Source organism: Oryctolagus cuniculus, chromosome 19, assembly GCF_051225735.1.
Source record: "Oryctolagus cuniculus isolate XC-2025 breed Fujian yellow rabbit chromosome 19, ASM5122573v1, whole genome shotgun sequence".
In the NCBI taxonomy this organism is placed as follows: Eukaryota; Metazoa; Chordata; class Mammalia; order Lagomorpha; family Leporidae; genus Oryctolagus; species Oryctolagus cuniculus.
In genome coordinates this window covers 59,212,895-59,240,731 of record NC_142885.1, presented here as the reverse complement: position 1 = coordinate 59,240,731, position 27,837 = coordinate 59,212,895, and the positions used below count along the sequence as shown (strand labels likewise).

Below are 27,837 nucleotides of genomic sequence, written 5' to 3'. Positions count from 1 at the left end.
GGGCGGAGCTCGGGAACGGGCAGTGGGCTCGGGCCCGGGGAGCGGGGCTCGGAACCGGGAGGGATGGGGCTCGGGACGGGGGCGGGGCTCTGTCCCAGGAGGGGCGGGGCTCGGAACCGAGAGGGATGGGGCTCGGGCCTGGGGGCGGTGCTTGGGCTCGGGGGCGGGGCTCTGATCGGGGGCGGGGCTGGGGCCCAGGAGGGCGGGGGCTCGGGGCCGGGGGGCGGGGCCGGGGCGGGGCCGCGGTGCTGCAGCAGCGCGAGCCGGGCCAGGGGGCGCCTCGCGCGGCGGCGGCGGCTCGGAGCGCGATGCAGTGAGGCCGGAGCGGCGGGCGGGCGGGTGTGCGCGCGCGGAGTGGAGCCGCGGCCGCGCCGCAGGGATGTGACTCGGGCCAGGGCCAGCAGGAGCGCCGGCGCCGCGGGGCCGCGGGGGTCGGTGAGTGCGAGCCGCGCCAAGGCGGTGGAGGGCGCTGCGGGGACCCCGGAAAACTTTTCCCGCCGTGGACTTGGGAAGATTTGCAGGGGCGCGTCTTGCGGTTTCCTAAGCACCCCCCACTCCCACGCCACCCCAGGGTTAACCTGCCGAGTCGGGGAGGTGTTTGATTCCGGCCAGGGGACCCCAGGGCAGCGAGAGAGGAGCCTCAGAGCGCGGAGCGGGGCTGGGGGCCCCTCAGAGGGAGGGGTCCTGTGGATCCAGACCAGATGGAGGTCGAGTCCCCGAGGAGGCTCTGGGGGCGGCCCCAGCTGAAGGGCAGGAGCCCAGCCGTCTCCAGGTCGTGCGAGAGGAGCCGCGCGGGCTGGGCCCGGGGCCGCGCGCCAGGCGGGTGGGGGCTGCTGGGGGAGCGGGGGTCGGACTCGGGGGTCCAGCAGCCGCACCTGCCTGTCGCGGGGCTGGGGGCCACGTTCGCAGCCGGCCCGGGCCGCGCAGAGCTGGACAACGGCCCGACGGGGTGGGAACGTTGCTTGGGAAAAGGAGGCAGAGCGGAGACCTGGCCTTGGGGTCCAGTGGGGGCTGGAGGAGGCGGGGGGGGGGGAGGAGTGTGTGTGGGAGGGGGCGGGGAGTGGAGTTTCCACGCCAGACCCCGGGCGCTCGGCCCTCGGAGAGGCGGTCAGGTTGGAGCTAAGAAGTCGCCCAGTGCTGTGTCCTCTCCGCTTGGGGACACGGACTCCCAGCCCCTGGAGTGCCCCACACACATCCGGGGACCCGGACAGCCTGGGCAGTAAGAGGAGCACGGCTGGGGGGGGAGGGGTCCTGCACCTTGGCCTCCGGCTGCACCTGGTGCACCAGCCGGAGAGGGGCGCGCCGACCTTGCGCCAGAGGACTGCCCCCTGCGGCGTTCCTTCCCCGTCCTAGCCAGCTCCCCGCACCCCCACGCCCCACTTGTCCCCGGTTCGCTAAGGGGGCGGTCCTCGGAGCGCGGACAAAGGCCCCTGGAGTGTGGCGGCCGTGCGTCCCCGCCTGCGGCCCCAGCCCACGCTCCACGGTGGCCAGGATGGGGAGCACCTGAGCCTCGCACGAGCAGCCCTGCCCTCCCCCCCGCAAAGACGGAGAGAGAAGTGGGGGAGGGGGGAACCTGGCACAAAAAACCCGGCCGTGCAGCCAAAGAACCTTAATTCAGAAGTTTCTTTGGCAGAGCCCAGGGGCCCTCGGAGTGTCCAGACTGAGTTACACTGCGTGCGCACGGCACGGAAATCAAATGCGAACTGGCACCTGGTGGCCGGGAGCCCTGGTGCCTGCCAGGTTTGTACGCAGGCTGTGGAGTTCCAGGTCTGATAGGGGCAGCTGAGCCTGGGAGGCGTGCGGCGGGAGTCTCCATCTGGGGACGGGGGCTGCAGACGGTGGGGTTTGCCGGGACAGATAAGCTCAGACTCTTGGCTTGGTAACTTGTGATCTGAAGGAGGGGGCTGGGGCGCTGCCTTTATATAAACCCCCCACCCCACCCCCCGCTCTCCAGTCTTGGCAGGTGCGCAAGCCCACCCTCAACAGTGGAGGTAACCGTCCCCAGGGAGAGGGGCGGCAAGGTGTCTGTCCGTGCTAATCCCTGCGGGGGCGGGACCCTGGAGCTGAGCAATCCCCCCCACCCCCCACCCCCAGATCGTGGCGAAAGCCTGAGCCAGGCCCTGGGAAAGGCTCGGCAGTGGCACTGAGCTCAGAGGACCCAAACAAAGGCCATTGTGGCTGGGAAGCGGAGGCAGGTTTGGGGGTGGCAGCAGCGGGGACCAGCTGACCACCGTCTTTCAGGCCCGAGGGAGCTGAGGGTTTGTTCTGCTTGGGCCAGTGAGTCTCCGAAGAGTTCTGAGCAGGGGGCTGTGGGATCTGGTTTAAAAAAAAAATAGTTCTCCAGACAGATCTGGAGGCAAGGCAGCCTGTCCTCCGTTCTGGCTTTGGGACTGGCACTGGAGGAAGTCTCCAAGGGCCTTTGTCCAGCCGTGGGGAGCGCCTTGAGGCGTGGCTCAGGTTTTAAAACCCACTCTCCACTAACCAGCCCCCCGCCCCGAGCCCAGGCCCCCGTAAGCGCCACTGCGGACGCCTTCCGTGTTAGTCACATTTTCCACCCAGAATTACAGCCTGAGAGGAACCCGTCCACGCTGGAACGGACAGCCAAGGATGCAATTTGCATTTAAATGATTGCTTTTATTTACGGACCTCAGCTGCTTTGCATATTCATGAAGTCTTGGAGCTTGTGTTCTTGCAAGTCTGGGGGGGGGTGCTGGTCAGCCTTGGGGAGTGAGGATTAGGAGACCCTGGGACTTGGGAAAGATGGGAGAAGGTGAGAGGCGCAGGTCTGGAAAAGAGTTTAGTGTCAGGAAGCCTGGCGCGGTTTAATCTGGCAGTGCAGGAAGTCACCGGCGGCTCCCGGCTCGGGCGGAGGGGGCTGGAACAGAGCAGAACGCCGGGCTGCGTGGGGAGGCCGCCTCTGTAGCCACGTCCTGGGCTTCTGCCAGACGTGGGTGGTCAGAGTAGGAGGGCGCTGGAGAGGCCTTGGGGTCAGGAGCTGGGAAAAGTAAGCCGTGGCCCCTGCTCGTTCCGTGAACACCAGGAATGCTTGTGGCCAAACTGCGTGACCGTGACCTCTGCCTTCGTGTCCCATCGGGAGGACGGGGTGATTGTCTTCTGGCCTTCTCTGGGCCAGGCACTGAGTCCAGCACGTTCACCGCAGCCGCACCCCTTTTACAGAGAGGCAGACTGAGGTTGGGTCATTCCCATCAGTGTCACAGCTGTCTCCCGCCCACTGAGGTCCTCCACTCTGAAGCTAAACTGTGCCAGGCACCCAGGGGCGTGCTGAACCAAGAGGCAGAAAAGTCCGTTACACCCCCACCTGCTCCTTTTTTCTTTTCTTTTTTTTTTTTTTTAATGTTTATTTCTTTGGAAGACACAGTGAAAGAGAGTAATCCTCCATCTGCCATCACCTCCCCCCACCCTCCCTGCAAAGGACCCCAGCAGCCGGGGCTGGGCCAGGCGGAACCCAGGAGCCGGGACTGTACTTTGTCTCCTCCATGGGTAGCAGGGGCCCAAACACTTGGGCTCTCAGCCTCTGCTGCTTTCTCAGGTGCATTAGCCAGGAGCTGGATTGCCAGCAGAGCAGCGCGCTGATAGGGATGCGGGTGTCAGGTGGGCACTGAACCTGCTACACCACAACGCTGGCCGCTGGCCCCATGCCCTGCTTTGTTTTTTTCCCTTTCCGTGTTCCTGTGGCTCCTCCCACCCCACCCCATTACCAGCTTTCAAGAGAGCGAAGTTCCGATGCCGATGCCGCTGACCTGGCAGGCGCTGGGAGGGAGCCTGAGTGGGGGCCTCCCTGGGGCCTGGCTGGGAGCAGCAGAGGTGAGACCGAAAGGCGGCTCCGCCAGCGGTTTTGTGCATTTCGCTCGGTTTTGTGCATTTCGCTTCTCCTCTCCCAGGGCTGGATAGGAAAGGGGAGCCAGGCCAGGCTCAGCGAGACTCCCAGGGTCTGGGCTCGTGTCTGCCCGGGGGTGCTGCCACCCCCGCGGAGCGTGGGGGAGGCCCAGCCTGGAAACCAGCGGTGGACAAACACCCGTGGGAGCCCCCGCCACACGGCCTCCGGGTGTCCCCGTGCCAGAAATTCGGAAGCGTTCATTCCCCCTCTCGGTCAGCGGAGACTTGCCAGTCTATATTAACAGTTTCTTTAAAAGGTGCCTACTCCCCCGTGAACCACACTGTCCCACATTGTAATTACTACTTATTTTGTATCTTTTTTAAAGACTGATTTATTATTTATTTGAAAGGTAGAGTTACAGAGAGAGAGGGAGAAATAGAGATCGTCCATCTTCTGGTTCACTCCCCAAATGGCCACAATGGCCAGGACTGGACCAGGAGCTTCACCCGGGTCTCCCACATGGGTGGCAGGGGCCAAGCACTTGGGCCATCTTAGGCTGCTTTACCCAGGTGCATTAGCAGGGAGCTGGATGGGAAGTGGAGCAGCCAAGACACGTTCCACATGGTTAACCCATTGTGCCACAGCACTGGCCCCTAATTGCTAATTATTGTAACTGTCACCACAACCCCACGGGGTAAGCATCATTGTCACCCCCATTTGCAGATGAGAAAACTGAGGCAAGGTAGATGAAGTCAGCTGCCCAGGGTCAGAGGCTACCGGCAGGTGTCCCGGGGCAGGGTTTGAAGCCACTATGTCAGACTCCAAAGTTTACGGAGCAGGGAAGCTGTGTGTTGTGTGTGTGTGGGGGGGGGTGTCTCCAGGCAGGCCATGTGGTCCTTCACACACAAGGAATCCTGCTTGCATGGGTCACGGCCGCTGCAGGCCCCAGCAGGAGAGAAAGGGACCATGCTGCCCCTCTGCCTCCTGTGGTGGCTCAGAGAGAAAGAGGCAGAGAGAGGGAGCGATGCAGTGTGCTTGAGCCCTGGGTGAGTCCCTGGGAGCCTGGCTGGCAGCGTGGTAATTAGTATGGGAGCCGAGCCCTGCGCGCTCCCTGCGTTTCTTCCTTGCTCCTTTTGAGAAGCCGCACGCCTGCCCCCATGGGTCCCTTGTGGTCTCTTCATGCTGTCCCAGCCAGCTCTGCCTCCAGGCCCTCTGGAAACCTCTAATCATGTTGTTCCTCCCGGGATGGGAGGCAGCAGGTGGCTCACTCAGAGGAAGGGGGCTTACCTGCCAGGGGGCTCTGGGGCAGGGGCTGGGGAGGGCAGGGTCCTGCATCCGTGTACCCAGGCAACGCCTGCATGCGGGACTCATGGAAACACAGGTGTCCGGATCCCCACCCCCACCCCCAGCCCCTAGAGTCCGGGTTTCTGACACCATCCCAGGCAGTGCTGCTGTCCAAGTGTTGCCTGTCCAAGGAGCAAACTTAAGCTCAAGCCTTTCGGACCCTCACTCCTCTGTAGGTGATGGGAGAGCTAGAGACTATGTTTATCAGCAGGATAAATGGGGGGCCCTCCCCGTGTGCCAGGCCCTGGGGAATTGGTGCAAAACAAGGCAGATGCGGTGCTGGGCTTGGCATGGGGCCACGAGCGGGCATCATAAAATGAAATAATTAAAAATCCTGGCGTGGGCCACCAAGGCGGTGGCCCGAGGTGTGTGGTGGGGCGGGGTGGGTCTGAGTTGATAGACCTGCAGAAGGCTCGGCTTGTAGAGCCTGGTCCACAGAGAGAGCCCAGGGACAATCACAATTGTTTGCCTGCTGGCTCCACCTCTTTCTGGCTGTGTGATCTTGGACAAGCCTGGGACCTCCCTATACCACGGTTTTGTGCAAAATGGAAATGGTAAGAGTGCTTACCTCGTGAGGTTGTTGCACGGGTGACAAGGAATCTGTATACACAGAGGCCCCGGGCATGGTGAGCGCGCTCAGAGCTCACTGTCACTGTCACTGTCACAGAGGCAGTGGCAGAAAGCTCTGCAGGGCAGTTCTGGATCCTCCAGGCGGCCTAGGCCTGGCTTCGTGCCCTGGCCCGATGTGTGATGCCCACCCTGGCCATCCTGGACGTTGTTCCGTGGAGCAGGGTGGCTCTCGCCTCGGGGGCGTCCGGGGGACAACTGGGCCCCTGCTGCAGCCCCTGGCTGCCCTTGGTTGCAGGCACAGCCCGGGAGGTCAGACGTGGAGGACTTCCTAGAAGCGATGGGCCATAGGAGGTTGTGAAAAAATGAGAATTTGTGTGTTGCTGAATGAGAAAGACCTGGTTCCAGTGGGCACGTCTGTTGACTGCTGGCATGGCAAAGACTGATCCAGCTTCAGGCATGGATGCATCCAGCCGTTCCGTATATTAGGACACGGGCCCGGCACTCGGATCTTTCCTCTGCGTCAGCTTTACTCTAAGACAGGTTCTGCTGCTGCCATGGCAGATAAGTCCTGCAGCTGCAGGCCTCTCTCCTCCCAGCTTAGCAACCCAGCAAGCAGAGACACCCCTTGCCAGAACAGGGCGTCCCGGAGCTGGCACCCAGAGGTCCAGTTCAGGGCAGGTAGAAGCCTGAATGGCCTGTGCCAGGTGCCTCTGCCGGGAGCGCGGGCTCCAGGGAGCTCTCCGAAAGACAGTCAGCAGCTCTTTCCCGAAACGGGAGGACCACATGCTGGGTCACACAAACAGCAGCTGTCCTGGGAAGAAGGGGAAGATTCCACCCTCGGGAGCAAAAGCGGAAAGCCAGAGTGTGGCCGCTTCCTGTGTCAGAACCCCGGCAGGAGCCGGAGGCCTGGACCGGGGCCAGGAGGGCTCTGCACGCTCCCAGGAGTGAGGGCACCGTGTGGAGCTCTCCTCATCCCCCTCAGGCCTCCTGTTGAGGTCGGAAGACCGAACAGGAAGGGAAGGGAGCTGGGGAAACCAAGTCCCGCTTTGCGCCAGGCTGGGAGAGGAGCTCTTTCTAAGAGAAGGAACCGGGCGGCTCACCAAGGCCCGCTTCTTGTAGGAGAGGGCAGGCTGAGGCTGGAGGCCTGCTGGCTTCCTGTTCTTCCCCAACAGCGTTGCCCCTCAAGGCTACACCTGGCTTTCTCAGCGTGGGCCCTGTTGACCTGGTGGACTGACTTGTCAGTTCTCTGGCGTGGAGCCGTCCTGTGCCTTGTAGGAAACTTAGCATCCCTGGGCTCTACCCAGCAGGAGTGAGTCGTACCCTGCTCCCAGCGCTCAGCCTTGCCCAGTGGCCCGTGGTAGGGGGAAATGGCTCCTGGATGAAGGCTGCAGGCCTTGGGGGATCCAGAAGCACCTGCCACGCTCCCAGCCTGGGCCTGGCTGCTCCCCCGGTGACCTGGGGAGTGCTGCTTGCTGACGGTTGCTGGGTTTATGTTGATGACAGACGTCTGAGGGCCCCTCCACCCTGGCCGTGAGTGATGGCACCTTGTTCCAGCGCATCCAGTTCTCTCTATTTTTAACAATTGGTGTTCCTTTGTGTGTGTGCATTTAGTGGCTTTTATTTGAAAAGCAGAGCAAGAGACAGATCTTTCTCTGCTGGTTCAGTCCACGGGCCAGGCTGAAGCCAAGAGCCCAGTATTCCTTGTGGGTCTCCCATATGGGTAGCAGGAGCCCCAAGTACTTGGGCTGTCACCTGATGCCTGCTAGAGTGCTCATTTGCAGGAAGCTGGATCAGGAGTGGAAGAGCCAGGCACTCCGAAGTGGGATGCAGGGACTAACCCGCCGCATCACCAACCTGTCCACATCCAGTTCTGAAATGCTCATCCCCTGCTTCTTCCAGGAGCTCACAAGAAGCAGTTCTAGGCTGGCGTCGCAGCTCACTAGGCTAATCCTCCACCTGCGGCACCGGCACTCCAGGTTCTAGTCCCCGTTGGGGCGCCAGTTCTGTCCCAGTCACTCCTCTTCCAGTCCAGCTCTCTGCTGTGGCCCGGCAGTGCAGTGGAGGATGGCCCAAGTGCTTGGGCCCTGTACCCCATGGGAGACCAGGAGGAAGCACCCGGCTCCTGGCTTTGAATCAATGTGGTGCACCGGCCGCAGCAGCCATTGAAGGGTGAACCAATGGTAAAGAAAGACCTTTCTCTCTGTCTCTCTCTAACTCTGCCTGTCCAAAAAAAAAAAAAAAAAAAAAAAGGCAGTTCTGTTTAGGATAATAATTTTCCGAGGGATGTGCCCCTGGGACATCCTCATTGAAAATATATCCCATTAACGAGCAAGTTCAGAACATCAAGAATTATGTATTTAATGTGTTTATTGTCTCTAAAGTGGGTCACTTTAAAGGACTTGAGTTGAGTGACCGATGGCACCACGGGCGTAAGTAGCCGCAGTGACACTCTAATAACCCGCGGGCAGGGCCGTGGATAGCACTGGGGTGCAGCCTCACCCCCCAGTTGGCCCAGGCAGGATGCTGGCGAGCAGGCATCCCCTGCTAGATGCCCTCTGTCTGGGCCTGCATCTTCTCCCCTGCAGGCAAAGGAGAGGATCCCACGGCACCAGGCACCTTCTCCCACCATCACATCCATAATTCATGCCCATCGATGGCCTCACGGCCAAGGCAGGATCTGAGACGCTTGCAAGATCTCCATAAAGGAGCACAGAGGGAGGCGGTCGATACTGCATTTACTTACGGAAGCCCCAGGGACGCTTGGAGCCACGGGGAGGGTGGCTGGCTCCAGTGCTTCGCATGGGCCCAGCTCAAGGCGGTAGGACTGGCTTTGCAAAGCCTGGAGGAGAGCCTCACGCACAGACCTGTGCAGGCTGTGGCCTTCTAGGAAGCCAGGCAGGTGCAGGAGAGAGCATTCGGGATGAATAAGGCACTCTCGCTCATTCACTGCTTGCTGTGTGCTGGTGCTGGAGTCCACTCCCACGGTTCTCATCCAGGCAACTGCAGCCTCACTCTCTAGGGGCCGTTTCCGGTGTCTAGAGCAGTTGGATTGTCCAAGCTTGGGGAGAGGGTGCGCTGCTGGCGTCTGGTGGGCAGAGGCCAGGGACCCTGCCAAACACCTGGGGAGGCACAGAAAGAAGCCCCATGGCACTGTGTGATGCAGCCCGGAGGCCAGCGCCAAGGTTGCGGAGCCTGGTCCACCCCTGAGCAAGAGAGGACAAGGAAGGGAGGAGAGGGGGAGGGCGAGAGAGAAACAAAGTAAACAGGCAAAAAAAAAAAAAAAAGGATTACAGCCAAGAAAGGTAACAGGAAGCTCTGTTGAGAGGAGTCCGGCTATGACCTTGGGCAAGAACTGTGCTGTTGATGGCCGTCGGGAGGGGCGGCTTTCCCAGCGAGGGTGGCGGTGTGTCCTAGCGGGCAGAGCCCCCGCGGACAAAGGAGGCTTGGGGGATGCCTGTCACCGTCTCCGAGCTGCCTTGTGCAGTCTGGCACCCGTGGGGACAAGACAGTGAGCAGCATGGAGGGTCCTGCCGGTCTCCAGGCAGCAGCTGAGTGGGGTGGGGTGGGGAGGGCGTGTCCTCTGGAGAGCTCAAGGAGGAGAAGGAGGAGGAGGAGGAGGAGGAGGAGGAAGGCAGCCCCTTTCCTTCAGGATGGACAGGACAGTCATGTGCCACGTGGAGACAGGGACAGATTCTGAGCCCTGCAGGTTAGGTGATGGTGTCACTGTGCAAGCGTCCTGGGGGCACTCGCGGGACCCTGGGTGGCGCAGGTCACACACTCAGCTGGGCCTCCAGCAGGCAGGAGACGCCATCAAGGTGAGACGTGTGGCTGTTGCTGGCGTACGTGGGAACACACTCTACACAGCAGTGAGAAGTGTGACATGGGCAGCAACACAGTTTATTGCCAAGCGTTCTGTGCTGGGGTGGACACTGGCACAGCGATTCAGCATCCCACATCCGAGTGCCTGGGTTGGACACCTGGCTTCACTCTCCATTCCAGCCTCCTGCTCATGCACGCTTGGATGCAGCAATGGCCCAAGCACTTGGGTCCCTGCTCCCCACGTGGGAGACCCAGATGGTGTTCCTGGCTCCTGGCTTTGGCCTAGCCTGAAGCTGGGGATGGAAGCTCTGTCTCTCTGTCTCATCTTTGTCTCTCTGCCTTTCAAAATAAAAAGTACTGTTTTCTGCGTGTCACTGTATGGGCAATACTTTTACATACCAGTGGTGCAGCAGGAGTCGTGCCTTGTGCTATGATGTTAGGACGGCTGTGGTGTCAGTAGGCCATGGGGTTTTTCTGATCTGGCATCAAGCAGAGATGGGAACACCCAGCCCACGGGTCCTGGAAGGCCTGTGAAATCATTTGCTCTGGCCCTGGCTCTGCTACGGCAACCACAGGTGGAGCTTGAAATTCAATTAATCTTGGCCGGCGCCATGGCTCAATAGGCTAATCCTCCACCTAGTGGCACCGGCACACCGGTTCTAGTCCCAGTCAGGGTGCCGGATTCTGTCCCGGTTGCCCCTCTTCCAGGCCAGCTCTCTGCTGTGGCCCGGGAGTGCAGTGGAGGATGGCCCTAGTCCTTGGGCCCTGCACCCGCATGGGAGACCAGGAGAAACACCTGGCTCCTGCCTTCAGATCAGTGTGATGTGCCGGCCGCAGCACACCGGCCGTGGCGGCCATTGGAGGATGATCCAACGGCAAAAGGAAGACCTTTCTCTCTGGCTCTCTCTCTCGCTGTCCACTCTGCCTGTCAAAAAAGAAAAAAAAAAGAAATTCAATTAATCTGTTGCAGGCATTTTTTTTTTTTTAAGATTTATTTGAGAGGCAGGGTTGCAGAGAGAGAAAGAGGGAGAGGCAGAGAAAGGTCTCCTATCCGCTGGTTCACTCCCCAGATGGCTGCAATGGCCAGAGCTGTACCAATCCGAAGCCAGGAGCCAGGAGCTTCTTCAGGGTCTCCTACATGGGTGCAGAGGCCCAAGCACATAGGCCATCTTCTACTGCTTTCCCAGGCCATAAACAGAAAGCTGGATCGGAAGAGGCCAGCCGGGACTCAAACCAGCACTCATATAGGGTGCCAGCCCCACAGGCAGAGGCTTAGCCCGCTATACCACAGCGCCAGCCCCTTATGGCCCGCGAATGACGTCACAAATCTCCGGATGGCCCGTGGCAGGACACAGGTTCGCCAGCCCCACCAGGGGGTCACCCTCACATGAGCTGCCCATCATGCATCGAGATGTCATCGTGCGGCGCCTGCCTGTTGCAGTGTTTGAGACGCTGGTGGGTTTCCGAGGGGAGCCGCCACCAGGACTTGGCTTGTGTGTCCTTGGGCAAGTGCCATCACCTCTTGGACACCTGTTGTGTCACCTGTAAACTGGAGGTCACAATGGGAGCTGCCTCAGAGAGCATTGTGAGGGGGGGCGGTGCCCCGTTCCTAGGCTGGTGTGCGTGTGCAGTAGATATGAGCTGTTAGCCTTGAGCCACTGGAAGGGGTACGGCTCATGGCCTGGCCGTGACCTTCTCTTTCAAGCTCCATTTGAGTCTCTGACTTTTGGAGGGGCCGTTCGGGGCAGGGAGCCTCACATTTAAGGAATTCCAAAAGGGATACTGGGAAGGTGAGTCTCTGGCCCACCCGATGCCCCAGCCAGTGGCACTGATGGCTCAAGGCTGTTCACGGCACCCGGCCATGGATGACGAGGGAGATGAGGTCCCCAGCCAGGGGCTGCCCCACAGAGCCGTGTGGGTCCCCAGGTGTGGAACGAGGTGGGTGTGGACGAAGTCGGAAGGGTGAGAATCTTACTATAAATGTGTCTTCCCCCCTCCCTGCCCCTGCGTGACTTTTCCAGAACGTTCCCGGTGTCAGAAAGATGAGAACCCGCGCGGTGCTCGCCTTCCTTCTGCTCCTGACGGTCGCCTCCGTGGCCTCTGAGAATGCCAGCACATCCCGGGGCTGCGGGCTGGACCTCCTCCCTCAATATGTGTCCCTGTGCGACCTGGACGCTGTCTGGGGCATCGTGGTGGAGGCGGTGGCCGGGGCGGGTGCCCTGATCACACTGCTTCTGATGTTCATCCTCCTGGTGCGGCTGCCGTGCGTCCGGGACAAGGAGAAGCGGAGGCCCGCGTGCCTCCTCTTCCTCTTCCTCCTGGGGACCCTGGGCCTCTTCGGGCTGACGTTTGCCTTCATCATCCGCATGGACGAGACTATCTGCTCCGTGCGCCGCTTCCTCTGGGGCGTCCTCTTCGCCCTCTGCTTCTCCTGCCTGCTGAGCCAGACGTGGCGCGTGCGGAGGCTGGTGCGCCAGGGCTCGAGCCCGGCAGGCTGGCAGCTGGTGAGCCTGGCGCTGTGCCTGATGATGGTGCAGGTGATCATCGCCACCGAGTGGCTGGTACTGACGGTGTTGCGGGACACGAAGCCGTCCTGCGCCTACGAGCCCATGGACTTCGTGATGGCCCTCATCTATGACATGGTGCTGCTCGCGGCCACGCTGGGGCAGGCCCTGTTCACGCTGTGCGGCAAGTTCCACAGGTGGAAGCTGAACGGGGCCTTCCTCCTCATCACGTCCTTCCTCTCTATGCTCATCTGGGTGGCCTGGATGTCCATGTACCTCTTCGGCAACACCATGCTGCACCAGGAGGAGGCCTGGAGCGACCCCACCTTGGCCATCACGCTGGTGGCCAGCGGCTGGGTCTTCATCGTCTTCCACGCCATCCCTGAGGTCCACTGCACCCTCCTGCCGCCCCTGCAGGAAAACCCGCCCAACTACTTCGACACGTCGCACTCAAGGATGCGACAGACGGCGTTCGACGACATGCACCTGCCGCGCACCTACATGGAGAACAAGGCCTTCTCGATGGATGAGCACAGCTCAGGTAAAGCAGGTGCCCCCCGGGGGCCGTGCGACCCACACGGTCTCTCCTGTCTATCTCCAGGGGGTTGAGTGCACCTTGTCCCAGGGGCAGTCCTAGCGGACAGGAGCCCACTGACAAAACTGGCCCAGAGGTGGATTTTTTAAATTGTTACTTATTTATTTTAAAAGAGAGGGAGAGACAGGAGATCTTCCATCTGCTGGTTCACTCCCTAAATAGCCACAAAAACCAGGGCTGGGCCAGGCCAAAGCCAGGAGCCAGGAGCTCCCTCCAGGTCTCCCATGTGGGTGGCAGGGACTCAAGTACTTGGGCCATCACCTGGGTCAGAAGTGAAAAGCCAGGACTTGAACCTTCACCCTGCTACGGGATGTGGGTGCTGTATGTGGCGGCTTTCGCCCACGCTTCCACAATGCCTGCCCAAATTAGATTTTTGTTTAGCTTTATTCCCTAGCAATTGCCAACCAGATTATGTTGTAAAAAGGCAGGTTTCTGGCATCTTGTGACAAGTCAGATCTGGTGACTTGGGATGGTCTGGAAGTGACAGGAGCCGGAGTGTAGCAGAAGGCCCCTCGCTGAGCTGTGGCTGCCCTTCCTCGTCACCGTCCTCTCCGCCTCTCCCTCCTGCTCCCTGACCCAGCTGTGGCTCCGCTCGTGCCGGCACTCCTGTCCCCTCCCCTCCCTCAGTCCCCAGGAGTGTGTGACTCCGGGCCCTGGGGGCAGGTGCCAAGGTTCAGAATCCTGCCTCCACCACTCCCTGGGTGTGCGGCTTTGAGCAGATGGTTTGTGTCTCCACCTGTGGACGAGAACTCAGGCTGTAGTGAGAAGTGACCCAGGGAGTCCCACGCTCCCTGGTGTGAGGCATGTGTGTCTTACTGGGGTTCACCTGAAAGCAGAGTCTGGGACAAGGCTGGGGTGCAGGTGCAGGGGAGGTGGCCGTACAGGGGTGAAGCGGGGAGAGCAAGAAATGCCTGAACAAGTGCATTCATGGGCTGGGTAGCACTGGGAGCACCTGGGACTCAGTCCTGCCAGGAGCCCCTCTGAGGCTTGTCCTACACACATTGCCTGGAGTGATAGGAGGCTGGGGCATCGTCCACTACGAACTCCCATCTCCCGCCATCTCCTCTGACTCCGCGAGTTGGCTGAACGGGACCCCGTTGGGTTCCAGGGCAGAAAAACAGGTTTGGAAGACACTGTAGGTGGCGTGGGACCCCCAGCACTGCTCCTCTGCCCCAACGGGATACAGAGGTGAAGTCATAATAGGACCTGCCGGCGGTGCAGTATAGGCACCCAGGCCCCTCCGGGAGAAGTTTTGTCATTTGTGGAGTGCTGAGTGCCAGGCTCCATTCTACGTCTTTAACCTGCTTTACCTCAGTCCTCACCACTACCCAATTTATAGATGAGCACCTAGAGGCTCTAAGAAGCTCAGTGACTTTAAAATCCTGAGGGGGCCCCATCCGGATCGTCACTGTTCTGTGTTCAGTGCCATTCACCCAGGTGCATGGTGCCGTGCTCAGTAGCTGGTCACGCCACACCTGGTTGGGGTGAGTGCCATGGTGCTCTTAAGTGCTTCGACAGCCCTGCAACAGGGTGGGCATTGGGCCTGGGACAGCTGCCTCCTGTGTTAGAGTGCACCTACCTTGGGGGTAGCGGTGATGGCCCAAGTGCTTGGGTCCCTGCCAACCCACATGGGCGATCTGGATTGAATTCTGGGCTCCTGGCTTGGGCCCGGCCCAGCTGTGTTAGTTGTAGCCATCTGGGGAGTGAGCCAACAGGTGGACAATCTCTGTCTTTCTCTGCCTTCCAAATAAATGAAAAAACAAATACTTTTTGAAAAACAACTCATGAGGGCAGGGGTTGCAGACGGGATATGGGGGCTAAGTGACTCACCCGGGGGCGGGGGCGGGGGCGGGGTCTGAATCCTGGCAGGCTCGCTGCAAAGCCGACACCCATGACCTCTGCCGTGGAATCGCTCTCCGCTCAGCTCACGGAAGTGCCCCAGATCTCACCGAGCTGTCAGCAGCACTGTGTGCATTTGGTAGGATGTGTTTTGGCAAACACCCATTTCACAGAGTGGGACACCGAGGCCCAGGAATGCCGGCAAACGTGTCCAAACTCACCCTGTGAGAGCTCAGCAGGGCAGGGGAGGGGGAAGCTGGTTGTCTGAGTCTGATTGCACCTGTCTTGTAAAAATGCAGCCGGTACTGTGGGTGCACATAGGACTCAGTTGGTGGGCACGGTATCAGCGCAGCCACCGCACCCCACATCTGTTTTGCACTGTGATAGCCTCGTCCAGCCAAGTGAGTTATTTTTTCATCCCCCTCTTTCTGTTTCAAAACAAAGAAAGCCCTTTATTATTCCTTTCTGATGGCTGTACCCCAACAATACTCTGTTGCCGGCCAGGAACCGTGTAGGTTCAGCAAATGAGAACACAAAAGTTATTCCGAGGCCCACGCCTACAGGGGCTGCTCCCCTCTCGCCAGACCTCAGCGCAGGCAGGCATGCCGTGTCTCACATGACAATACGGCAAAGGCGCTCTGTTTTTTTTTTAAAGATTGATTGATTTGGAAAGCAGAGGGAGACAGATCTTCCATTCACTGGTTCACTTCTCAAATGGCCGCAATGGCCAGGGCTGGGCCAGGCCAAAGCCAGGAGCCCGGAACTCCATCCGGGTCCCCCATGTAGGTGGCAGGGGGCCCAAGCACTTGGGCCATCACCATCCCCTACTGCCTTCCCAGATGCATTAGCAGGGAGCTGGACTGGAAGTGGAACAGCTAGGATTTGAACCAGTGCTCCAATGTGCGATGCTGGCACAGCACCCTAGCTCTGGCCCCGGAGCCATTCGTAACCTGGCTGCATGTTAGAGGCACCTGGGCCGCTTAGGAAAATTACCAGTGCCTGCCTGCTTCATTCAGATTGAGCACACCTGATTTTTGGAATAGGCGATTCTAAGACCCACACAGGTGCAGCCGCTGCTCTGACTGGGGCTGTGCGGAGCTGCTTAGCCCTCCCGGGGTCAGCCACTGCCCAGAGCTTTCCATGAGGCACATTCGTTTATTTTTCTGCCCTTCTGCTTGCTGCTGGCTTTCCACGGTGAACAGCGCTGCATCGTCCGGCCTCTGATCACTTAACTCCTTGCACAATCAATCCTAGATGTGAATAAGAGTGTGCACTTTAAATCTGGTGTATCCTTCCAGAAGGGACCCCAGAAAGGCCAACTAACTTCCTGTTCCCCGACTTGATACTTGCAGGAGAACCCAATTCCTCCACCCCATCAGCAACCTTGGGTGTTGTCAAACTTTTTAAAAAGATTTATTTATGTATTTGAAAGGCAGTGTTATAGAGAGAGAGGGAGAGACAGAGAGAAACACATTGCCCATCCGCTGGTTCCCTGCCCAAATGAATGCAGTGGTCAGGGCTGGACCAAGCCAAAGCTAGGAGCTTTCTCCGGATCTCCCATGTGGGTGCAGGGGCCCAAGCACTTGGGCCATCCTCCACTGCCTTCCCAGGCACATTAGCAGGGAGCTGGATCAGAAGTGGAGCAGCTGGGACTCGAACCTATGGGATGCCGACACCACAGGCTGAGGCTTAACCCACTGCACCACAGTGTTGGCCCCTGTCAGAGTTTTTTTGGTACTAGCCATCTTTGAGATCACTCCAGCTGTCCACCAAAAATCACGTGGGGCCAGGCCGTGCAGCCCCTGGCAAAGCTTGCACAGAGAGGCTGGCTGCATTTGGAGTCATGGTGAGGAAGGCTGGTGTTCCACCAGCACCCGCTTTGCTGGCTGGGGGCATAGGGGTACGCTCCCTGGCCACCGTGGACAGCTGCCGACTTCCCTGGGGGTGCGGACCTCAGCCGGTGTGTATTTTAGAAAGCTGGCCCCTGGGCCTCTGCCCTCACAGAACCTCCGATGCCCCGGGCTATGTACAGTGGGGCCTGTTTTCCTTGCATTTCTGCCCTCCTGCCAGCCTTGTGGGCTTTCTTCCCAGGAGGACCGTCCCCAACGAGCTCAGGAGATGGGGCGGGCCTTCTCCAAGCCGCTCTGTGGCTCTGCCAGGCGCCGGCAACCAGCGCCTTCGTATTACCTTTCCCCGAGTGCAACCCCGCGTACCCACGACCTCCGCAAGTGCTGCCTGAGTGTGTATCAACAAGGCGTGATGTGTGTGATAAGAGTACCGCGGGGGGCAGCGCTGGATCCCATCTTGGAGAACATTAACAGGGCGTGTTCAATGTTCACCTTCCAGGGGAGGAAGGAAGAAAAGTGGGACTTTGGGCTCTGAGGTCACGCTAGGTGCACGGACCCTCTGCTTGCTCCTGGGGGCGCGGAGCTGGCTTTGGGGGCGGAGCCAACCAGGTGTCGCCTGCCAGTGTCTACACCGGCTAAGGCTGGCATTCCATCTGTGAGCTTCGATTCCCGGGGGGCCCCCAGTGGCTGAGCCTTGCTGGCCTTTCACGTCTGGGTAGGGTGTCAGTCTTCTGGCTTATTGAGGCTGCTTGCAAGAAATAATCCAGTTCAACTCAGCTAACGTATAAAAGAAAGTCTACTGAGAAGCAGGCTTGGGGCACGGATCCATGTGGGAGACTCAGTGGGGACAGGATGCAGTCTCTGCATCTCGTGGCTATGTTCGCCTAAGGCAGCTCTCAGCTCCAGGCTTGCCCAGATTCTCAGTGGCAAACAGGAACATTTCCCAGGATGCCTGGGCAAAAAAAAATAAAAATAAAAATAAAAAAAAAAAATCCCAGGGTTCACTCTGATTGGATCTGACTGCCCTGCCCTTGACCAATCAGTGTGTCCAGGGAGATGTGGTGCCCTGATTGGCTGAGCCTAAATCACATGCCCACCCCTGAGTCCTGGGAGAAGGCAGTTTGGCCTCCACTCAGGGGAGGTCCCCAAGCAGCCGGTACAGAGAGGGCCTGGGGGCTTAGGCACCCCACAGCTGGGCTGTGGACTCCTACCTTGGTTGCTTTGAGGGGAGCACGTTTGGAAAGCTGGGCTGTGTGGTGGTTCCTCTCCTGGGGGCAGGCGTTGCCCACCCTGCCGGCATCCCACAGGCCCTAGGATCACTTAAATTCAAGCTGCTTCTTAGTGACACGTGCGATGGTTTAAAACTCAGTATTTGGAGCCGATAGCTTTGAGGGGATGGGGAAGAACACGGCTGTTTGTTCTCTGCCGGACTCCAGTGCTGGTCCCGCCTCTGCGGCTGTGCAGACCTGGGCAGGCTGCTGGGGCTGGGTCTGTGTTCCATGTCGAGTGGAAATGGTAAGTGTGAAAACCCAGTGAGCTAATATATATATATTATATATATATATGCATAGAATTTACATGCCTGGCCCTGAGAAGGTTGGTTCTAGTGCTTAGGTGATTTGGTCCCTGCCCCAAGCAATTTGTCAAAACCAAAAAATAAACAAACCAAACTCTCTTGAAGTCATTTAGACAGACAGGCAGGACGCTTAGTGAAGTCCTTCAATGAGGATGAATCTGCAAAGAGCCCATCCAAGAAGACTTGGAGTCTTTCAAATAGTGCTTTGACTTTCTCATGGGTTTTCATAAGTTGTCTTTAAGATTTATTTATTTATTTGAAAGGCAGAGTGATAGGAGAGACAGAGATCTCTCCAGCCTCTAGTTCATTCCCCAGATTGCCACAGAAGCTGGGGTTCAGCCAGGCCAGAGCCAGGAACTCCATCCCAGGTTTCCCACATGGGTGGCAGGAACTCAAATATTTGAGCCATTGTCCACTGCTTCCCATGCACATATGCAGGACACTGGATTGAAAGCAGAGTATCCGGGACTCAGTCCTGAGCAGTGTGGCTTAGCCTGCCATGCCACAGTGCCCACCCCTCATTGGTTATTTTTTTAAGAGTAGTTTTAAGTTGATGGAAAAATTGAGCAGGAAATAGCAGCAGTTTCCAAATGCTGCCCACCCCACCCCCCGCCCCTATGTTGAACAGTGCATATTAGCTGTGTGTGTGTGTGTGTGTGTGTGTGTGTGTGTGTGTGTTTCAGTTGCTGGGTCAGTATTGATAACTGGATTCGCTGAAGTCCATATTTTAATTAGTTTGCCCTGTCCTGCAGGGTTCTGTGGGTTTTGACAAATGCATCGGGGCATGTATCTGCCATGTCATGTCTTACCGAAGAATCTCACTGCCCTCAAGATGCCCTGTCCCCCCTTCCCCGCCCCCCAGCCCCTGGCAAACTGTCTCCGTTGCTTTGCCTTTCCTGGAACATGAAATACTTGGAATCACACAATAGGTGGCTTGTATAGACCAGCCTCTTCCACTTAGCAATATGCAGTTACAGTTTCTCTCTGTCTTTCCAGGTTAATTTGTCTTTAAAACCTCTTAAAAGGCCGGTGCTGCAGCTCACTAGGCTAATGCTCCGCCTTCGGTGCCGGCACCACAGGTTCTAGTACCGGTCAGGGTGCCGGATTCTGTCCCGGTTGCTCCTCTTCCAGTCCAGCTCTCTGCTGTGGCCCGGGAAGGCAGTGGAGGATGACCCAAGTGCTTGCGCCCTGCACCCCATGGGAGACCAGGAGGAAGCACCTGGCTCCTGGCTTCAGATCGGCGCAGCGTCAGCTGTAGTGGCCATTTTGGGGGGTGAACCAACGGAAGGAAGGAAGACCTTTCTCTCCCTCTCTCTCTCTCACTGTCTAACTCTGCCTGTTAAAAAAACAACAACAACAACAAAAAACTCTTAAAGACACAACAACCCAACTTCCTGCTAACGCACCTGGGAAGCAGGTAATGGCCCACGTACTAGAGCTCCTGCCACCCACCTGGGAGACCTGGACAGAGTTCCTGGCTCCTGGCCTCAGCCTGGCTCAGCCCTGGCTGCTGTGGGCATTTGGGCGGAGAGCAGGGGCAGTGGTGAACCAGCAAATAGAAGAACCCTTTCTGTGTTTCTGCTGTCCTCTCGCTGTCACTATGCTTTATAAATTAAAAAAAAAAAAAAGTTCAGCCAAGTAAGACACACTGTTTGCTCACCCTTCAGGGGTAAAAGTGGTGACGTATTTTGCCATCTTTGCATCACCTCTCCCTGTTTAGAAATCACCTCCAGTGTGGCGAGGTCCCTTTGCTATATAGACAAGCATCACTGTGAACTTGCTGTGCGCATCCCTGAGGGTTCTCGCCCTTGAGCGTGTGCAGAAGCAGCCAAGGGGTTGAAGCGCGTTTGACTGCACGTGAAAGGCACTCCGGCGTGAGACCGGCTTTGTCCATGGCGCTCGTCCCCCTTGACCCCAGGCTGGGTGGAGGCGAGCACGGGGAGGAGGCTGAAGCCTGGGCCTCCTCCCACAGAGAGCAGCCTGCACCCTGGACTGCACACCACCACGGGGGCTCTTAGAGCTGCTGGAGAACAAAGCCCCTTTGTGACTTCTGTTTTGAATCAGGCTGTGACAAAGGGGAGGACCGATGGGGGGCGGGGAGGGGTGGGGGAGCTGCCAGCCCGGGAGGACACTGTGGATGCAGGGAAGCGAACAAAATCGAGTTTCTTTTTTGGGTGTTGTCCTGTTGCCAACTCCTCCCTCCCACCCCCAGCTCGCCGATCGGCAAGATTTTCCAATGGCAGCGTGGGGAAGAAGCGCAGTGGCAGCTTGGGGCGGAAACCCAGCGGTGGCGGCGGCGGGAGCCTGGGCAAGAAACACAGTGGTGGTGGCGGTGGTGGTGGTGGCAGCGGCAGCAGCGGCGGCAGCGTGGGGAAGAAGCAGAGTGGCGGCGTGGGGCACAGACCCAGCGCCCCGTTTAGAAGCAACGTGTACCAGCCGACCGAGATGGCCGTGGTCCTCAACGGGGGCACGGTAAGTAGCAAGAGGCCGATGGCTGGGCGGGAAGCCCTAGAGCACAGTGTTGGGGACCCCGTGCTCTGGGCAGGCTGCGGGGGCATGCATTGCTTTCCTGTCCCCGCCCCTCACCCCCCTGCACTCAGTTAGCTCTCGGTCCACTGGGCCTGCATCCCCAGTGACTTATCGTCTGTCATCTGGCTCCCTCTGTGGGAAGGGACCTGTAGGAGAAGCCCAGCACGATGAAGCTGGCTTGGGTGACATCTGACCTAGTTCAAGTCCCCTCGCCCCTGGGGGGCCTCGGTCTCTGTGACCCGGCTGGGTCCCCAGGGGTCCTCCCAGCCCCAATTCCTAAGAGAAAGAAATCTTGGAACAAGTGGAAGCGTTGGCCGTGTCTGCCCCCTCAAATACAGAAGCACGCTCACTGATGCCAAACAGGGTGCCACCATGATTGTCATTCTGGTTTTTTTGTTGTTTTTTGCTGCTGAGAATTGCATCATCGCGTTTCTCGGGCCGTCCTGAGACACGCTGTCATTCCCACATTGATCCCTGGCGTGGCTCCATGCTTCTTTGCAAGACAGCACGTGAGCCAGTTTACAGCAGTAAATTGGATCCATCCTCGATGCCATGTGCCCGCTCCATAACTCAACCTGAGCTTTTTTTGGTTTGGTTTTTGTTCTCCCCTGTTAGTGCAAGGCTGTGGGGGAAGGTCTCTGCTGTCCAGGGGGAACTTGGTTTTTCTGACCTTGTGAATGGGAGACCCTGCGTCGGTTTGCAGCGGTTCAGAACAGGTTCAAAGACAAATGCAAGCACAGCTTTGCATTCTTAAAGGCCCCCGCCACCACTGGGCTCTTGCACTGTCTGGTACAATAAAGGCCTGTGACTCATGGGCACTGGGCCTCTGTGTGTTATAATAAGTGTGGTGAGAGGGGCCCGTCTGGCCCTCGGGGGCACCCTGCACCCCCCACCATCCCTTCCAGGCCAGTGCACGTGAAGCCCCTGAGAGCTGAGTGGGCGGGCGAGGTCCTGGGTGAGTAGACAGGGACAGTGCCGCGGTGGCCACTCGGTCCGCCCAGGTGACGGCCGGGTCGTGGCCTGCCCCCGGCGCCGTGTTGACGGAGGGTTCTCAGCCTGTTATCCTTATGTTATTCCAGATCCCAACCGCTCCGCCAAGCCACACTGGAAGACACCACTGGTGAAAGACTTTTAAGTTCCAGAGAATAAGCATCTCTCTTACCCATCTTACTCCCTGGCTGTGTCTTTCTTGAGGGAGCAGTGGGGTCACTGTAGCCGAACCAGGCCGCCTCGCAGCCAGCCGGGAGATGTGGAAACCCCAGCCAAGGGGATTTTGTGTAAATGTGAACCTTGATGAACTGAAAAAGCTAACACCGACTGCCCTTCCTGCTCTGCCACACACACACACACACACACACACACAGTCTACCAAGCCAACCTCAATCCCCGCCAACTAAAGCAAAGCTAATTGCAACTAGTATTAGGCTTACTCAAAAATGTGGCTGGGAAGACAGGGTCGGCCCCTGGGGGCGAGAACAGAACCAGATTCCCAGCTGGTGGGCCCAGGCTGGTGTTGGATGACTGTTGAGATGGGGGTGGGGCGTGGACTCCCACCCTGCGGCCCCTCCCCCCAGCAAGTGCCGGACACCGGGTGGCCTCTTGGAGGCCACCGTTTTGTGAGGCATGGGGTCGCTTCCACTGGCCCCCCTGGTGGTTTGCACATTTCACAGGAGGGCCAGGCGAGCGAAGGAGCCTGTGGCTGTGACTCTGAGGCAGCCGGATGGTGGCGTGAGCTTTAGAGCCAGCCATGGTGGGGGGACTCTGGCATGTGCCAAAGAGGAGGAGGCTCTCCCGGTGTGGAAGTGACCGTCCCCTTGAGAAAGCACTGGCCAATCACTGTTCCCTCCTGGTGCCTGGGGCCAGACGGCAGGCCCCGCCCCCTTTCCTTGCAGAGCTGGGGGTGGTGAGGTCCCTTCTTCTAAACCCTGTCCCAGCTTCATGGCCATGTTCCTATCCAAAGCTCAGATGGAGCCACCAGCCGGAAGCCGCTCCAGGAGACAGGTTGGAAGGCGGGCGCCATGGCAGGTTTTCGGGATGATGATGTCGCGTGGTAGGGTTTCCCAGGGCTGCCCTCTAGAGTGAGGAGGGATGGCGCTTGCCGCTGCCTCAGTAGCAGTGGCTTCTCTGGTCTTCTCCGTTAACCTTGTGAAAATGGCAGGTGGAATGGGTATGTGGGGGTGTCCGGCTACTCTGGGAGGAGCGAGTGGGGGACATCCCGGTCCTGGTTGTCTGCAGCTGGCTCTCTACAAAGCCCATCGTTTCTGCCATGACTTCCATCTGTCATTCTTTTGTTCCTTGGCATTGCCAACATCTCAGCCGCTTGGAGCCCCACGTCCTCTACACTGTTTGGCCAGCGTGATTGCCAGCAAAGGGCACGGAATGTATCGATGAGGGTGGGGCCTTTTGCATATGCTCTGGTCGCTACATTGCTTTTTCTATGAAACCTACCTATAAGCCTTTAACCTTTCAGGAAAATGAAGCAGGTTCGCACTGGGCGGAGGCACGGGGGAGGCCTGACCCCTTCCGTGAGCCAGTGCTTCCGAGCTGCGCGTCTTTTAATAAACCTGATTTTTCTTGGCCCCCGTCTTAACTGTGTTCCCCCTGCCTGCCTCCTACGCCCCTGTCCCTGCACTGCACTGGAGAAAATGAGGCCAATCTGGGCCCCCCAGGGTGGCCCTCTGTGAGTTTTCCTTACAGCTAGGGTACTTTCTTGTGTCACCACCATGCTTGGGGTAGAAAGCATGGCACCAGGCTACGGCCCCTACCTGGCCTCCCAGGGTGAGTCCCCGCACCCAGCCCAAGGCATGTGCTTGCTTCTTAGAGAATCTGATCCCAGTCCTCTGCTTTGGGACCCTGGCTGGGTGGTCTGCAAAGCTGGGGTCTTGGCAAGGTGGGGGAGGGACAGAAGCGAGGACACTCCCCTCTCCCCGGGTGGGGTGCGGGGTGGTTGCATGCAGACCCCCTGTTCTGAAAATAAAGAGGTCCCTGCCTGCCTGGGGCCGACCCAGTGAAACGACCACAGCGTCACACATTCTTGTGCCAGGACGTGGCTGCTCGCCCCCGCGCCCTGGAGTCCTTCGGAGCTTTCTGATGGCAGCAGGGAGCTGGTGTGCAGGAGCCCCCACCCCCTGCAGAAGGCAGCAGTTCACACGGTCACTCATTCTAAGTTCTGTGTTGTCCACCACGTGCTTAAGGTGAGCAGGGCGTAAGTGGCAGGACTGGGGACATATTCCCCCCCAACCACGGTCACCCCTGGAAAAATGGAACCGCCACGGAGGCCTGGGAGAACCTCACCGAATAACAAGACCTTCTCTTCTTTCCTCTTTTAAAAATCTCTGATAGGCTATTGCGCTTCTGGGTTTTGTTTTATTTTGGCTTTAAGGTCAAGGTCAAGAGCAGGCTGAGTGCCCTCAGCATGGGGGCAGAGGCGAGAGTGAGGAGAGAAGAGAGAGAGCTGTTGTTGCCCTAAGGACTTTACTCGGAGCCCATCAGACAGAGCTCTGCCGTGCGACTGACCGCCAGCAGCCCCCAAGAAGCCAAGTTCAAGCGTGAAGTTTGGAGGCAGCTGTGTTTAAGACCTGTTTCTGTAAACACAGCGTGGTTGGGGAAAAGCACCTGGAAGAAGAGTGTCTGTGATCAGAATCCCTCATTGTAAGCACAAATCTTTCCATGTCCAGTCATTAGAATCGCTTTGGGACTCTATCAGCCACTGTTGTCCTCGTCTTTTGATAGAAAACTGTCAGTCTAGCGTGGATCTCTCCCCCCAGAGATGGAGAGTGAGGAACGAGGGGCTTGGCGGTGCTGGGGGCTCAGCAAACTGAGGTTGTGAGCTCTAGGGTTAAAGGTGCGGTTGTTGGGAGTTGGGTGTGCATGGGGCTTTTTGTGGCACAGCTGCCCACTGGGGCAGGGGTGGGGGTGGTCCTGGTTGGCCCAGGCTGCGTGGAATGTCTCAGGCTGAACCCCAAATGAAAAGGGAGCAACTGTGGCTTTTATAATCCGGTGATGCAATGATTATACCAGCTTGGGAGCGCTCTCGGCAGGTGCTTTTTGTTAATTGATAAAGAGCTGAGGCTCATTTTTTTGATAGATAATATATATTTATTAAATGGGTTCATGTGTGTTTTATAATGTCCCTTTATCTGCCCCTGGCTGACTTGCGTACTTCTATGGGACGAAAACTCCTTAAATGTCAAGACAATCAACCTGTACCCTGCGTGACTGTATATATCCATGTTGCCGATTCAAAAAGGTTTCATTTTCAAAATGCTGCTCTTAACACAAAAATAAAGGCTTTACTGTTCACTCCCGCCGTGTGGTAGTGTGTCACAGCAACCCAGTGCAGCCACCAGGGCTCGGGACCGAGTTTTGAATGGGAGAATCCTGGTTAGCAGCCAACCACAGCACAAATGAGAGTGATAACGGTCATTGGCCCACAAAAGCAACACCTCTCTATGTCTCTGGGGCCCGAACTTCAAAAGTCCTCTGTTAACAATTGCCTGGGTTCAGATGTCCAAGCCTGTGTTGGGTTTGTAGGGAAATTTAAGGACCCTGCTCTGTTGGAAATGATCGTAAGCACTGATGTCACCAGGCAAACGTGAAACCCAGTTGGGAGGTTTGGGACTTAAAACGCAGGTCTTTGCAGAAGGCGGCCAAAAGCGGGGACGTGGGGAACTTGAGCTTGTGGGGACTGGAGTTCACTGCACGTCTGCTGGTGCAGGGGGATGCTGAGGAAGCTTGGAAAAATATCTGGGTAAAAACAAAATCGGAGGATAAATCGGAAACTACGTTGTTTTCGAAAGAGTTCGTGCTAATGCCTGTTTCTGCTACCTTGAGCAGAAAGGATTCTGTTTTCGCGGGAACCAAGTCTTGGTGGCACAGCAGTCACAGCAGAGGAAGCTGCACTCGGAGGTTGTCCTCTGCCAGGATGGTTCCCGCAGGGGGCTAAGGTCGCAGGATCTTAACCACGGGCGCCACCGCCGCCTCCTCCTCCTCCTCCATTTTGCATTTCACTGCAAAGAGACAAAAGAGGAAGTCAGGCGGGGTGTAGATAGGCCAGTCCTTTGGAAACATGGATGCGTGGACAGGTCAGCAGCACCTAACCGCCGCCCCTGCTGTGGTCCCGGCCCCAGGAGCCCACCGTGAAGAACCCGGGGCCGGCCCAGGAGCCTTTCCCAAGCCGCTCGGTTCAGCGGGAAGCCACAGGTGTGCTTTGTGGACCGGGGTCCTGGAGGAAAGAAGTTTAATTGAAAGTTGTGACAGATCCCAGGCTCTCTGCTCAAGCCGGGCCGTAGCCACACACCGTTCCCCTGCACCCACTCAGAATGGGAACCCCAGAGTCTCGCTGGGGCCGGTGACATGGGCAGGATCGAGTCTTTCCTCCTCTGCCACCATCAGGACACAAACGGGATCCTGGTGGTACCCAGAGCCTGCCAGACAGGAGACTTAGGTGGACATGGAACAGCGCCACGTGTGTGTGTGTCAGGGAGAGGAGTCACAGCAGACAGCCTCTCCCCACACACATCAGGAAGCCCAAAGCCCCCGGGTGGGTGGAGGGATCCCTGGGCACAGACCCTCTTGTTTGTCCTACGTCTTTCCCTGGAGTGTCCCAGGACCTCCCCACCCCCGTGTTACTGCCCGAGAGGTGACTTGAACCACAGGGGCCCCCAGAGTCTCCTCTGCCGTCTGTGTTTATGAACCACCCACATGCATGATAAGGGTCAGCACTGTGGTATAGCATCCTGGCCACTCTGCTTCCAGTCCAGCTCCTACTAACAAGCCTGAGAAAGCAGCGAAAAATGGCCCTAGGGCTTGTATCCTGGCCACCCATATGGGAGCCCCCGATGGAGCGTCCAGCTCCTAGCTTCAGCCAGGCCCAGCCCTGGCTGTCATGGTCACTGGGGGGAGTGAACCAGCTGGTGGAAGACTTCTCTGTCACTCTGCCTTTCCAATCAATAAATAAGTGAATCAATTTGCTTTTGTGTGCTACTGCTAATTATAGAGTGTGAGCGTGTCTCATCCGGATTTCTGAAATGGTCCGAAACCTGAAAGTTGTTGGGTGTCAACAAAAATTCCACACTCTGTAGCTGTGAACAAAATCACTTAAAATACTGTATGAACCATGTCTTTTAGGCTGTGTGTGTAAGGCATGGTAGTGGCGTGTTTCAGGGAGCTAGAGACCCCCTGACTACCGGGTCTCTTACCCTCAGCTACACATAAGAAACAGGTGCTCAACTCCTGGAAGGGACTGGTGCCTGTGTCTCACTTCAGAAATTCTCATGTGCGGGGCCTGGGGCCTGGACACCAGCATTTCATCAAGGCCCCTGCACATTGCTAATAGCCTGGGTGGAGAAGCAGGCTGCGGGCGGAATGCCTTTGGAGAAGCAACGGCTGGCAAGGGACAGATGTCCCTTAAGTGTGACTGCCCCATGCGTTCATCACCTCCAAAATTGTATCCATTGCCTCGAATAAGTTATGGTCCAGCAACCCAACTAGGTTTTGTTAAAAAAAAAAAAAAAAACTAGCTAAACACAGATAAAATGATGGAAAACAGGTGGATTCTTACTTTTCCAAATGCTCTACAGCATACGCACATGACACACAACTGGGGGAAACTTTCTTAAGGAATCATCAGAAAATGTACCAGACAAGGGGCTGGCGTTGCGGTATGGGGGGTTAAGCCGCTGCCTGTGCCACCAGCATCCCATGTGAGTGCTGGTTCCTGTCCTAACTGTCCCATTTATGATCCAGCTTACCTGCTAATGACCTGAGAAAAGCAGTGGACCATGGCCCATGTGCCGGGGCCCCTGCCACCCATGTGGGAGACCTGGATGAAGCTCCTGGCTCCCGGCTTTGGCCCTGCTCAGCCCTGGCCATTGTGGCCATTTGGGCGCGCTCGCTTTCTCTCTCTCTCTCTCTCTCTCTCTCTCTCTCTCTCTCTCTCTCTCTTTCTCCCTCTCTCGTAACTCTGAATTTCAAATAAATTTTTAAAAATATACACCATACATAAGACAAACAGAACTGAAAGCAGAGTCAACATGGAAGCAGAGCTTCTACAGTCAGAGCCCAGAGATAGGGGAAAGAGAAGAAACAGGGTCAAGGGTCAGTTGGAAGCTCTAGGAACGGCACAGGAGCTGACCTCTGACCTCTCCAGTCTCACCAGGTCCGATGTTGGTTGCCTTGGAGGAGACCGTTAGGAGAAATGCTATGAGATGTTTGCTAGAAGTTTTTGATGAGCAGATTGCTGGAAAAACAATATCCCCTCCCCCACCACAAGTTTGCTTGCCAATGGAAGGGCGGACTTTGGGCATGAAGCAGATTCTACGTTGTAGTCCTGGTGCTGCCACTCAATAGCTGGGTGACCCCCCAACACACACACA

At 57.7% G+C, this 27,837-nt stretch overlaps 2 protein-coding genes across 3 annotated transcripts in view; one reads left to right on the top strand and one right to left on the bottom strand.

Annotated features, from left to right (window-relative positions):
• Positions 1 to 260: 260 nt before the first annotated feature.
• On the top strand, positions 261 to 24,763 carry GPRC5B (G protein-coupled receptor class C group 5 member B). Of its 2 annotated transcripts, none has more exons than XM_051847465.3 (4): positions 261 to 435; positions 11,593 to 12,616; positions 20,145 to 20,404; positions 21,541 to 24,763. In XM_051847465.3, exons 2-4 carry the CDS (start codon positions 11,614 to 11,616, stop codon positions 21,583 to 21,585), a joined length of 1,308 nt encoding a protein of 435 aa, XP_051703425.1. In that variant the 5' UTR covers positions 261 to 435; positions 11,593 to 11,613; the 3' UTR covers positions 21,586 to 24,763. The 2 variants fall into 2 exon arrangements, with proteins under 2 accessions (XP_051703425.1, XP_008255999.1); XM_008257777.5 differs by lacking the exon at positions 261 to 435 and adding an exon at positions 1,581 to 1,740.
• The window catches only part of IQCK (IQ motif containing K), a 79,272-nt gene continuing 75,933 nt past the window's right edge, over positions 24,499 to 27,837 (bottom strand). Inside the window, exon 6 of the mRNA XM_089321649.1 lies at positions 24,499 to 25,470. Within this exon, the coding sequence (XP_089177775.1) occupies positions 25,403 to 25,470 (68 nt within the window). The 3' untranslated portion in view covers positions 24,499 to 25,402. The remainder of the gene's footprint in view (positions 25,471 to 27,837) is intronic.